General features: G+C 41.2%; 2 protein-coding genes across 2 annotated transcripts; one reads left to right on the top strand and one right to left on the bottom strand.

The window, feature by feature from the left end:
* Positions 1-709: 709 nt before the first annotated feature.
* On the bottom strand, positions 710-6,634 carry utp15 (UTP15 small subunit processome component). The gene is made up of 12 exons (XM_084552075.1): positions 6,433-6,634; positions 5,660-5,768; positions 5,441-5,533; positions 5,171-5,355; positions 4,755-4,933; positions 4,416-4,541; positions 4,125-4,260; positions 3,448-3,532; positions 2,900-3,055; positions 2,644-2,745; positions 2,405-2,538; positions 710-1,840 (listed from the first exon to the last, which is right to left on the bottom strand). Exons 2-12 carry the CDS (start codon positions 5,747-5,749, stop codon positions 1,537-1,539), a joined length of 1,590 nt encoding a protein of 529 aa, XP_084408201.1. The 5' UTR covers positions 5,750-5,768; positions 6,433-6,634; the 3' UTR covers positions 710-1,536.
* Positions 6,635-6,951: 317 nt separating this feature from the next.
* LOC311492801 (transcription factor BTF3-like) lies at positions 6,952-10,143 on the top strand. The gene is made up of 6 exons (XM_084551214.1): positions 6,952-7,029; positions 7,944-8,012; positions 8,324-8,437; positions 8,725-8,926; positions 9,021-9,077; positions 9,820-10,143. The coding sequence occupies exons 2-6, from the start codon at positions 7,944-7,946 to the stop codon at positions 9,864-9,866; spliced, it is 489 nt and encodes a 162-aa protein (XP_084407340.1). The 5' UTR covers positions 6,952-7,029; the 3' UTR covers positions 9,867-10,143.
* Positions 10,144-11,897: the final 1,754 nt, after the last annotated feature.

Here is an 11,897-nt window from a genome sequence, read left to right as displayed (position 1 = left end):
TCCCCCCTGATCCTGAAGAGATTATCAAACCTTCTCTGTGCCAAGCAGTGTCAGAGGGTCCTCTGATGAGACAGGATAATCTTTTGATCCTAAGTATGTGAATAATGATTTTAATGATTGTACTTTCCGCCTTGGCGTGTAGAGACTGTACCAGAACAAACCTGATATGCAGGGGGTCTAACAGTGTCCCAGTGTGTGTGTGTGTGTGTGCTGGTGGGAAATCGATTAATTTTCACTGCTGCAGGGTTCAGATCTGTTCTTTATCAGTAGCTACTTCCTGGACTGGACACAGCAGCAAGGTCTGAACATAAAACAAATGTTTCATGCGCAGTCACATTTAGTTTTGCATTTCCATTTATAGCTGCACATTTTAAATAAACTAAGGAAAATTCTGCAAAAGCAATGCATCAAACAAGGGGAGAGGACTTTGTCTAAGTGTGCTAGCTTTGTGACACAGCAAAAGTGTTAATTTTTAGGTGAAATATTAGCAGCTGTCAAATGCATTTGCGTTTTTATTTATTTTTAAAGGCTTAAAGTAATTAGATTTCAATGCTGACCTATTTAGCTGCACAGTAAACAAGGCTCTCCTCATAAAGCCAAACAAAGAGTGTTTACATGTTAGCAATAACAATAATATGGAGCAGACACAGAAATAAGTCATGAGATAACAGAAAAGGGGGACATCACTCTTGTACCTACCTTCACAGGAGCTCAAACTCCGGCTGGAGAAACCCTGACAGCACCCTTGACACGACCAAAATAAAAGCCCCCGCTAATTCGGATTCATCCTCGTTTTGCTGGCTGATAATTTGAGGCTACAAGTTGATAGACGGCCTTCGCTCGGAGCGGCAGCAGCAGCTGTTCGCAGTCTGATCTCCAGCCTCCTCTGACACAGCATCACCCGCTCCTCTCACTGTTGATGCTTTTTTTTTTTTCTCTCTCCTTTCTGTCTTCCGTCTGGTCAAATGCAAATTCCTCCTTACAGGTGAAAGTTTACTTGTGGTTACAGCGACCTCCAGCGGGAGGCGACAGAACAGCGAGCAAGGAAAGAAAACCCCTCCACGTGGAGATCTGCTCAACAAATAACCCGATTTCATTTGAACACAGTTATTACCGATTTTAATATGACAAAGTTTATTTTATTTTTCCATCTGCTTACAAAACAATGCCATGGTGTAAGGAAAACACAAAGCAGACATTCACAGAGGACTCATTCAAACGCTCACACACATTTACAGTTGAAAATTAAAAATCAAGACCTTGCTGTGTTTCTACACAGAGATAGTACTCTAAATAGAGTAAAAGCATGTTCTCTTTGTTGCCTGTTTTGTTGTAAATCACACTGAAGTCAAACATCAGAGAGACTATGGCTTCTTTCAGCCTCTTAAAACCGGCTCCAAAATGTTTGTTTGGGGAAGTCTATGACAAGCAGCCAGCCACGTCAGGTAAAGTATGTCTGAAGTTTCCGAACGAGGTTTTAGAGTTGTAAAGGTACTCTTAACCCAGTCTAAAGCGGCTGTAGACCTTCTACAAGTGTCAGGTGACCTGGAGCTCGGGCCTCGACGTACTGGCTTCCGCTGCCTGAGCCAGGCCATTTGACCTGCTGACGCCAGAGCACGGCACCTCCTTCCTGGGCAGGGAGGAGGCGAACATTGTGTCCAACATTCCCAGAACCTCCAGGAGTTCCTTCTGGTAGTCGATCTCCCTCTCCAGGAGCTCCTGCAGACGGAGAAGCTGTCGGTCCACGACCGGCGACTGTCCGATGACTGACTGGTAGATGTCCAGGATCATCTCTGCGGCGGTTACGAGGACAGGAGCAAACCTGGCGTCAACCAAGTTTCTGCAGAAAAGATGTAAAAGAAAAATGTATGTAGCAAAATTTTTGCATGATTTAAATGAATTGATTCTTAAAAGCCTCTAATAACACATTACAATGGTGAACCAAAACATTATGACCACCCTAGCCTAATATGGTTCTTTGTGTGCTACCAAAACAGATATGACACAAAATCAGGACTCACTTTGTCAGACGTTAAGCTACATGCTTTAGCCAAATCAGAGCGGTTCAGACTAATCAGCACCTTTAGTTCATTAGTGGCAGCTACAAATTTTATGTATAAATATCTCTGCAGGAATGCACCTTAAAAGACCTCTGAATTCGTCCCTTGGATCTGACACCATGACTTCAGCAGCAGATCCTTAAAGCTGCAAGTAGGAGGCGCTGCTCAGCACAGTTGTTTCGGCACATACCCCAATATTGTGTCACTGCTTCACAGTTTATCTCTCCTCGGGTCGCTGTCGCCAGGTACTACTCACCAGTGGTTACATTGGTGAGTGCCCATTTCTCTGAATCCAGTACAATGACTGCATCAAATGTTCAACTACAGTCCACATTCTCACTTACCCTATGAGGAAGTTGAGTAACTGAGAGAGCCCCTGCTCGTCTCTTCCAGCAAGTGCGTTCTTCAAAGTTCCTCTTCGATCCAGCTCCTTTATAACAGCCACCGTGACCTCTGGCTTTCTTAGTCTTATCCATGTCTATGAACAAAATTGTATATATACATGTACATTAATGACATTCTGTTTATATTGCAAAGTTGATTAATCCTGGCTAATAATACTATAAATAGATGTAATGTATACCCCCAGTGCTGTATCCAAAGCCTTGGACACGTTGAATTTCTTGAGCTCCTTGTCGTATTTGGCCAAATGCTGTTTCACTGGTTTGCTGACAAGATAATCGTCCTGGAAAAGATGGAGAATCAGGAAATAAATAAACGACGGCAGAGAAGGAAAACATTCTCATATAAACACTGAAATGATGATATGCTTATGTTACTGTCGGTTAGACACTTATACAGTTGTCAGTTATCAGGACGTTGCTATATTTTAAATTTACCTGCTTAGGGACGTAGTTCTTCCCTTTCACAAAAACCCGATATGTCGGCCGCCGCCTCTGCTGGCCGCCCATGTCCTTTGACTCTTCGGGACTTTTCCTTTGTTTGATACTCAGAATACTGTTGGTCATACCCACAACAATAGACTCATCGTTTGGCTGAGGACAAATAAACATTTATAGCTTTAATGTCATGTGCTCATTTCTGGGAAAGAAAAAAATATCAAAGATTGTGGTGGCGGTGACAAAAAGGGAAACAGTAAGTAATAAATACTTTTGCTGTCTGAACTTGTGCTCTCATGAAAGTCGACACTAAGCTTACATCTGCTTTTTACTAAAATGATTGGCAGTACTGGATATTTTTTGCTGTCTGCCACAGACACTGAATATATTAACTTGCAGTCTCAGAGCAGAAGGTGACCTTCAAAGACAAAGTTGTGTTTTTGATTCACTTACTGTCCTTGAATGTACCTTCCCAGACTCTATTTTAACAGTGGAGGGGGGTGGGGGGGAAAGGGAAAATGCAATAAATGGTTGAATGTATTTCTTACAGCCAGAGCCAGACTGAGGATAGAGGCAGCATAGTCAAAGTTGTGGACCACTTTATAGTTGGTTGTGCTGTACACCTTAACGTGCCTGAAAGACAAACAGAGGCCATTCATTAGATCGGATTCATTCATTCATTCAGCCTTTATTTACACAGGGTGGTTCTAAAGAGAGCAGTTTCACTGTCTTTTTGAATGGACGCCCTGTGTAAACAGGACAATTAATGGACAAATAATACATTGAGTATTTATTATTTGTAACCATCTTGACAGATACGCTCAACTTAACCTTAGGTACACAAGTGAAAATTAATGTATTCTAAAACACAAGGCTGTAGTAATGTTCAGTTTATGTTGAAACTGTGTCTGTAAGGTGGTAATTGACCTGTATGATCATTTTGGAGGATGTAGTTTGTGGTTTTTGTTATTTAATCCAGCCCACTGAGTAACATGGCATTGCCAAAAAAACAGAAACACGTCTGAGTACAACAAACACAGTTAAATCAACAGCTCCCTGTTATTTTAAACTAATGCTGAATACCGTAGCCTGATTTAGAGCACGGCTGTCCTATATGAATGCATTCACTTTCACTAGTGTACTTGGTGTTTAGCGGCCTCTGACCTCAATGATGTTTTTCTTTCTCTGCCATATCAGACAACTCTACACCCACTCGTTTCCTCACCTGTCCAGAGAAGCTGATAGCAGCCTCTGTCCGTTGCTGCCGAGAGACAAAGAGGTGACAGTTTTGTGATGGTTCCTAAGTGACACCAGGGGCTGGCCTCCTTTTAGGAGGTCCCACACCTTCACGTAGCGCCCTCCTGAAGTAGAATAATGGGAAAAACAATTATTAGAAAGTGTTTTTTTTTTTCTTTTTCAATTAACATTATTGGTCCTTGTTTGTCACAGTCTAGAACAATTTTAACATTTGCGTCTTTTAGAACAACTGTTTCAAGCTGAACAAGGACAAACAAACCTGCAGAAACAAGGAGTCCCTCCGAGGGATACAGAAGGAGGCTCTCAACAGGCTGGCCATGGTCCATGGTCATCACACTTTTATCCACCCTGGCATCAAACAGTTTCAGCGTGTGGTCGTACGATCCTAGGATGAAAACAGAAGTTGTAAGTCACGCGAGAACTGACAAATTCTTTCCTTCTGGTACAGATCCCTCCATTTACAGTGTAAAAGTTGACTGCTTTAAACTACCAGTCACTGTGATGTCTGTCTTACTGACTACACAGAGTGTTAAAACTTCCCATCCTCTCTTTAACAGAGAGGACAGACAATATTTAAAAGACTGATCTTCCTTCTCACCAGTAAAGAAGAGATCGCTGTTGAGTTTGCTCGTGACACCGCAGCGAATGTAATCCGTGTGTTCTCGGTATCTGTTGAGCTCAGTGGCATTCGGGATGTCCCACAGTCGACAGGTGTAATCATCTGACCCCGTGAGGATCTGGTAACGGTCTGTGGTGAAGTCTGTTACGTGCACAGCCCTGAGGAAAAGAAAAATCGTAGACATAGGTCACATCAGTTCACTTACACAGCACAACTTAGGACAGGAAGTCGATTTAGGTGTTGTCAGAATTCTTGAGATCATCATGAAATTCAGTCGATGGATCACTCAAGGAATCATCATTCAACAATTCCGAGATACTGCTCAACAGCACACGTTTTCCGTTTATGACAAAATAACTAAAACACTGTCAGATAGAGACACGTGCGTTGCTTACTTTGTGTGCCCTTTGAACATCCTGAGTGCCACCTTGCCACTGACATCAAACAGCCGGACAACAGAGTCCTCACATCCCGCCACCAGCAGCTGGCCGTCGGACCTGAACCTGCCACAGTACGCTGTATCCTTAAACCGCGTAAATGTCTTGACAGGCTCCTGGGAGAACGGCCCGTATATGTGGATCTGTAGAAAACATTTAATACTCGATTAGTCATTGAGGACAGAACTGAGTGAATGCAACTTATCTGAATACATACAGCAAACCTACTCTTGTGAATGCTGTCACAGCAAAATTATGTGGATGCACAGGAGAGAAGTCTATGTTTGTGATGGCTCCAAATTCTTTTATCTGGACCGGAGCCTGCGGGGTAGAAAAAACAAATTTAACATGCATTATATGCAACTTTGCAGCTCAAAGACCGGGGCATAGTACAAGACATGTTTGGTTCACAGGTGTATAAAAACAGCATAAAGAAAACAAACGTACCTTGTAGTTTTTCCAGTACTGTGTGTCTTGTGTGACTTTCTCTCCAAGTTTTGGATAGACTTGGATTTTTGTAGGTTTAAATGAAGCCATGTCTGCGTTGCTCTTTTATCTGTAACAACATAAACGCAGACAGTTAGAGATGTGTCACCTGGGTTTCCTTAACCTCTTGGCTGGTACTTTGGGGAAGCGGTGTAAGTGTGAAAAACAAGAGAGTTGCACCATTTTAATTAGATTTTATTACTTAGATTAAGGATTCAAGGAGTTTTATTGTCATTTCACACATGTTGGTTACTCTGGTCCCAGTGCAAGCCAATAGCAGAAACAGTAAAAGTATAAAAATAGAATAAAATTAGCTAAGTATAAAAAAAATAGGCATTTTATAGGCGAATTTTACATCTGTTAAGCTTCTTAAGAGGAATTAATTTTTGATAAGATGATACTGTAGTGATCCACAATAATAAAAACAGGCAAAACACCAATATCCACTTTGGTAGAAAGTTGTTTGTAGCCTTCAATTTACCTAACAGCATGACACACAACCATTTCATGAAAGTCTAAGCTAACAAGTCCACTTTACTAAAGTTTTGAACTGTGCATTAAGAGTTTAACTAAATACAATGTGCACAACGACACGTAACGTCAAATGTTCCAGATTTGAGGACAAAAACAGCTTTTTAGACAGATCATGACCCAACGTGTTCAGTCCAGCGCAGCTTAGCTAGCACACGCCACTTTAGCCGGCTAGCATATTCTATTAAACTGATGGTTCTCACCTTTCAACAAAGATATCCAAGAAGAAAATCCGTTGTTTGTTTGTTTTCTCACGTGTGACGTGCGAAAATTAGTTGAAAGCGATATTGGTTGTCCAGGTAAACTAAAAAGTTGCACATTTTAAAGAGTGATCACGTTGCTCCTCTGGGCACAGGAGGACGCCATGACTGTAAAAGTATCTACTTCCGCTATGAAAGCCTTTATCTTTATTATTCATTTTAAGTATGCTCAGTTTAGAGACTTTTTTTTGTATGTTTTTTTTTATATCGGTTTCAAATTACTATACTAATTGTCCCAATAAATAATAATTTTAAGAATTAAATATATTTTCTTTTCGGCGAAGTCTGTCTGAAACAGAGCTGTGTACAAGAAGCATGTTATTCATATTTTAAATAGTTAAAAATATATATTTTGTACTGTAAACGTAAATAAAGGATGGGTGTAGGTCCTGCAACTTGAAAAATAAAAGTTTAATATATTATTTAAAAAATAATTGTAGACATCCGGCAAGTTAGCCATCTGAGTGCGTCACTTCCGTTCTTCCCTCCTTTCTCCGAGCCTCTATCGACTGTGTGACCCGCGTGTTTACACACTCCCAGGTCAGTTCGTGTCTGTCTACGGTTTTTTAGCTGTGTCCGACACATATAACTTTACCTCGACAAGAAATGAACACCCCCTGTGTCACATTAAGCGTTCAGATGCGACTACAGCTCACGTTGTACTGGTATACTAACATCAATTTGAGGAGGCCCAAGCTAGCTGTTTAGCTTGGTTTGCTAACTAGCCGGTAGTGCAATTGCCTTATTTACAGATAATCTTTATTATTATTATTATTATTAAACTTCCCAGTCTTGAAAGCTGTAAAATAAACCACAAGGACATACTCAAATATTTCCGTCAGTGCTGTTTAGAAAGAGTATGCTTGTTAAGTTATTGCTAACTGATACCTGTGTGCTTTGGGATAACGTTTCTTACTTAGCCACTAACTTTAGCTGAGCACCTCTGTCCGATTCACGCAGAGCTTTGAGCCGAGACTTTAAAAAGTGTGCAGCTATTTCTGGCGTCTGGCAGCTGTGCATTCATTTTAGTCTGTTGCGTCAAAATGCAATACGGTGGGCGGAGGGGTGTCGGGGGGGAATTGGGGAGTTTTAGATTCTCCTTTTCATTGTAACTACAAACCTCATTTTTCCTGCGAACTGTTGAAATCAGACATCAGGTGCTTACACTTTTAACAGTCCCCAGTTTGTTTGACTCGACAGTAACACATTTTGCATATATCTATCAGTGACTTTCGTCTCTCAAACTGAAATGAGACAGGCTAGACAGACAGTGTTAAAACAAAATCACTAAAACACAAATGACTCATTCATATTAGTGTTGTCACTGTATTATTGTGATGACTATTAAGTATTCCTGTGGTGTTTCCAAAGTGACTTTTTTTTTACCCAAATGACTGGAATTTTTGTGCAACAATTGAATTTTGCTGATGCTTATTTGTTATTTCTTATGCCAGATGAAGGAGTCAATAATGAACCAGGAGAAGCTTAACAAACTGCAGGCGCAGGTCCGCATAGGAGGCAAGGTGAGTATACATAATATACAGAAGACGCTCAGTGTGGACCCGCTGCGCCTCCACACTGAGAGGGGCAGCTGAGGTGGTTCAGGCATCTGATAAGGATGCAGAAAATGAGAAAACGCCTCCCCTTAGAGGTCTGCTAGGCAGGGATTACATCCCCGGCTGATTTAGGAGTAGCTGAGAATCCCTCAGAGGGGGCCGGACAAAGCTAGTGGACACGGGAGGTTTGGGTGTCCCTGCTGCTGCTTATGTTACTACCATGATCCCGAACTGGTTTGGGAACTAAATATCACAGCAAAATGTGTGATCTTCTGTAGGGTTCAGCCCGCAGAAAGAAGAAGGTGGTGCACAGAACGGCCACAGCAGATGACAAGAAGCTGCAGTTTTCCCTGAAGAAACTCGGAGTCAACAACATCTCTGGCATTGAGGAGGTACGGAAAATCATATCTGTGATGTACAGCAAAATGAGATAAGTTTATTACACTGGCAAGGTTATGATGGGTTTCTTCAATTAACAGTAATAAACGTATAACGTGACACATGAAGCTAAATGTAAAATCACTTTATTTTGGTGTTTTAAAGATAAATAGAACTATTTAGATTGCAAAGTTAACTAAGATAAAGGTAAATAAAAGTGTGACACGATTAGTTATCAAAGGACGACTCCCCTTTTTCTTTCTTTTTTTCCCTCACCCATTTGTTTTGTGTTTCATTGCAGGTGAATATGTTCACTAACCAGGGCACAGTGATCCACTTCAATAACCCCAAGGTTCAGGCATCCCTGGCCGCCAACACCTTCACAATCACAGGCCACGCTGAGAACAAACAGCTCACAGAGATGCTCCCAGGAATCCTAAACCAGCTGGGAGCCGACAGTCTTACAAGCCTCAGAAGATTGGCGGAGAGCCTGCCCAAACCTGGTATGCATAACACTTCTGTCTTGACCTGTTTGTATCAGTAGTTTTGTGTGCTGTCCGTTAACAATTTGTTGTCACCTCTTATCTGCCTTCACAGCTGGAGAGAACAAAGCCCCCATGGCTGCTGTTGAAGAGGAAGATGATGAGGTTCCAGGTAAACAATTTTACACATCTCTTTTCAAAAGAGATTACTAATTGTGTGCTGTACTATAGTATTATTAACGGCAGACGTACTGGTTCAGTATGTTCTCGACTGGGTCAAACCTACACTTTATTGTCTTATTAGTTCAGTCAATAGCGATGCAGAGACTCGATCCTCAACCCCTGGGTTCAAGAGGTTTTGGGTAACCTTAATAGAAAGTATCACAGGGTTGGGCCAAAAAGTCAAAAAGGAGTTGTCTAACTAAATCATAAATAACTCACAAGTTGCTTGGAATGGGCTGACTTGTGGCTTCTTGTCCACAAGGAAAGGAAACCAATGAAAGGAACCTGTTGCTACAGCTTTACATTAATGTAGGTTGTGTAACTTGAAATAGTACAGCTCATACTATACTGAGAAAAACATGAGAAAGCTGTACCTGAATAAACTCAGTCTTGATGTCAGTGTGAATTTACTCATTACTTTTACATTACAGTTTTAACAAGACAATGAAATGGAACTAGATTAGAAATCTCACAGTTGGGTTTAAGCCACCCTGCTGGTTTGGTTGGGTTTGAGATTAATGCATATCTTTTGCGAATCAGCTCTTGCAGCAAGTCGGTTGTTGTGGCCTTGTGCATCACTCATCAGTCAGTTGTGTTCTTAATCTGTTGTTTACTGAAACACATTCTTGATCAGTTACTGGTTTGTCCACCACATTTCCTTAACTCTCTTTTTCCATTGTTTCCACGTCTAGATCTCGTTGAAAACTTCGATGAGGCGTCGAAGGACGAGGCAAACTAACAAAAACCTGCAGATATTTCAGAGCTCCTCTCGACTCACTGTACTTCGGCACAGCAACAATTTGCTCATCCGTTATAGTTTTGTGTCTACAAACAGATGTAACATCAACTTTTAATGCCAACCGTTACTTGTTCTTCAAGTGAAATTTTATTTAATTCAGTGGAATGTGCAAACCCGTTCTCTTTCTCACGCTGCCTGTCCTGCATTGTGATGCCCACGCATCCTAAATGTGTAGGTGGAGTAAATCTTGTAATAAAGATTACATTTGAATTTGTCATTTCTTTGCCTCATCAGTTCTTTTCAACTTTTAGTGTACAGTTTATTGGCAAATTTCCATTACATTTTTAAAAGCAAACCACAAACATGTGGTTTGGTCTATGCCAACACATAGTCCTGCCATTTATTAACCATCATTACTCATACCAATATAACAGAAAGTTCAATGTTGTTGCTTTCTCAGGGAGAGCAGCACAAAGTCAATAAATGTAGGCCAAACAGATTTTGCAGCCAAACAAAATAATATTAAGCGTGTTACACGTTTTTAAGCTTTTGTAGATGGCAGCAGCTTCTGTATAGCTGAAAACATGTCTGCTCAATGATACTGAAGAAAGGAACCCAGGCAAACATTTAGTGTAGACATACAGTAGGACTATTTCAAACACAGACCAGCGATGTTCCTCTTTGCAGAAAAAAGGTCAAGTTTATTTTCATATCGAAATTTAGCACCTTTTGTCATTTATCTGAAACTATCTCTCAGATCTGTGTGTCGAAGCGAAACCTAAATTAACCTTTTAAGTTGCTGCACCGGGTAGTATTGTAGCTTTCCCCATGTATACCAATCAGGCATCACATTAAAACCACTGGCAGGAGAAGTGAATAACATTGACCATCTTGAGACAATACAATGTTCTGCTGGGAAACTTTTGGACCTGGCATTCATGTAGATGTTACTTATGAATAAGAATAAGAAAAGCCTTTATTAGTCCCGCAATGGGGAAATTGCAGTTTACAACAGCTTACAGAAAATGCAGAATAAAAAATAACAAGAGCAAAAAGAGTAGCTATAAAAGATAAATGATGAAATAGAATTGGATAGGGATATTGCACAGATTGAACTGTAATATTGCACGGGTTGAATTGTAAAATATTGCATAGACTTAGACAAATAGCACCCACCTAGACCAGACCAGGCACCCCCACCAGCAGCTCAAAAAACATGAAGAACAGCACAAGGTGTTTACCCCAGGGGCCTCATGTACAAAGATTTGCGTGGATTTCCTTCTAAAACGCGGCGCACGCTCAGATCCAGAAGCACATTTCCTTTGTACATCCCAATCAACGTGGAACTGAGCACACATGTTGTAGGCTACCTGACCCCTCCCTATCCACGCCCCTTTAAAATATGGAAATTCTATTTAAATTGACCCTGCACCTGAGATTCCCGTCTCTGCACGATCGGAAAATGAAAACGTAAGAATGAGTAAGACGGAGAAAATGAAGAACTTAAGAGAAAGCGAGACGCTACTCACTGGAGTGGAGGTGCGCAAAAAATGTACTCGTTGGCACGCTGTCCTCTACGCGCCACAATGTTGGTTAATTGCATTTGCGCATCACATATGATCTGTAAGTTGATCGAATGAAAATGTTTTTGTAATAATAGGAACTATGGTGTGGTCAGCTGTGCACCTTAGTTTTGTTTCCACACGGACCGATATGTAGGGGGTTGTACCCACCGTGGGTACAACCCCCTACGTGCCTTCCTCCTCTGCGTCCGCCTTGCCGGACGCAGAGGAGGAAGGCAACCTTCATCCCGAGGGCTGTCCAGCTTTTGAATGACAACAGACTAATGAACACATGATTTTAACTGCCTCTTATGCACCTTGTTTTAATTGAAGCACTAAGGAAGCACTTTAAGAACTCTTAGAACTTTTAGAACCAATACTATGCGATGAATGACGATATGTGGTATGCAGTGTATGATTGTGCAGTGTGCCTGTGGAATATGTGCTGGTTGATTGTACAGTATGCGTG

This window comes from Chelon labrosus (assembly GCF_963514085.1).
Source record: "Chelon labrosus genome assembly, chromosome: 9".
In the NCBI taxonomy this organism is placed as follows: domain Eukaryota; kingdom Metazoa; phylum Chordata; class Actinopteri; order Mugiliformes; family Mugilidae; genus Chelon; species Chelon labrosus.
The sequence above is the reverse complement of the archived record's forward strand: the minus strand, read 5'-3'. Positions and strand labels throughout refer to the sequence as shown.

Bases quoted from the DNA above. Each gene is read 5' to 3' on its own strand.
- utp15 (XM_084552075.1), bottom strand. From the start codon at position 5,749: ATGGCTTCATTTAAACCTACAAAAATCCAAGTCTATCCAAAACTTGGA. The intron at 4,261-4,415 runs GTTTGTTTGTCC...ATTCTACTTCAG, and splicing joins GGGACTCCTTGTTTCTGCAG to GAGGGCGCTACGTGAAGGTG. The intron at 3,533-4,124 runs GTGAGGAAACGA...TTTGTCTTTCAG, and splicing joins CTATCAGCTTCTCTGGACAG to GCACGTTAAGGTGTACAGCA.
- LOC311492801 (XM_084551214.1), top strand. From the start codon at position 7,944: ATGAAGGAGTCAATAATGAACCAGGAGAAGCTTAACAAACTGCAGGCG. The intron at 8,013-8,323 runs GTGAGTATACAT...GATCTTCTGTAG, and splicing joins AGGTCCGCATAGGAGGCAAG to GGTTCAGCCCGCAGAAAGAA. The intron at 8,438-8,724 runs GTACGGAAAATC...GTTTCATTGCAG, and splicing joins ACATCTCTGGCATTGAGGAG to GTGAATATGTTCACTAACCA.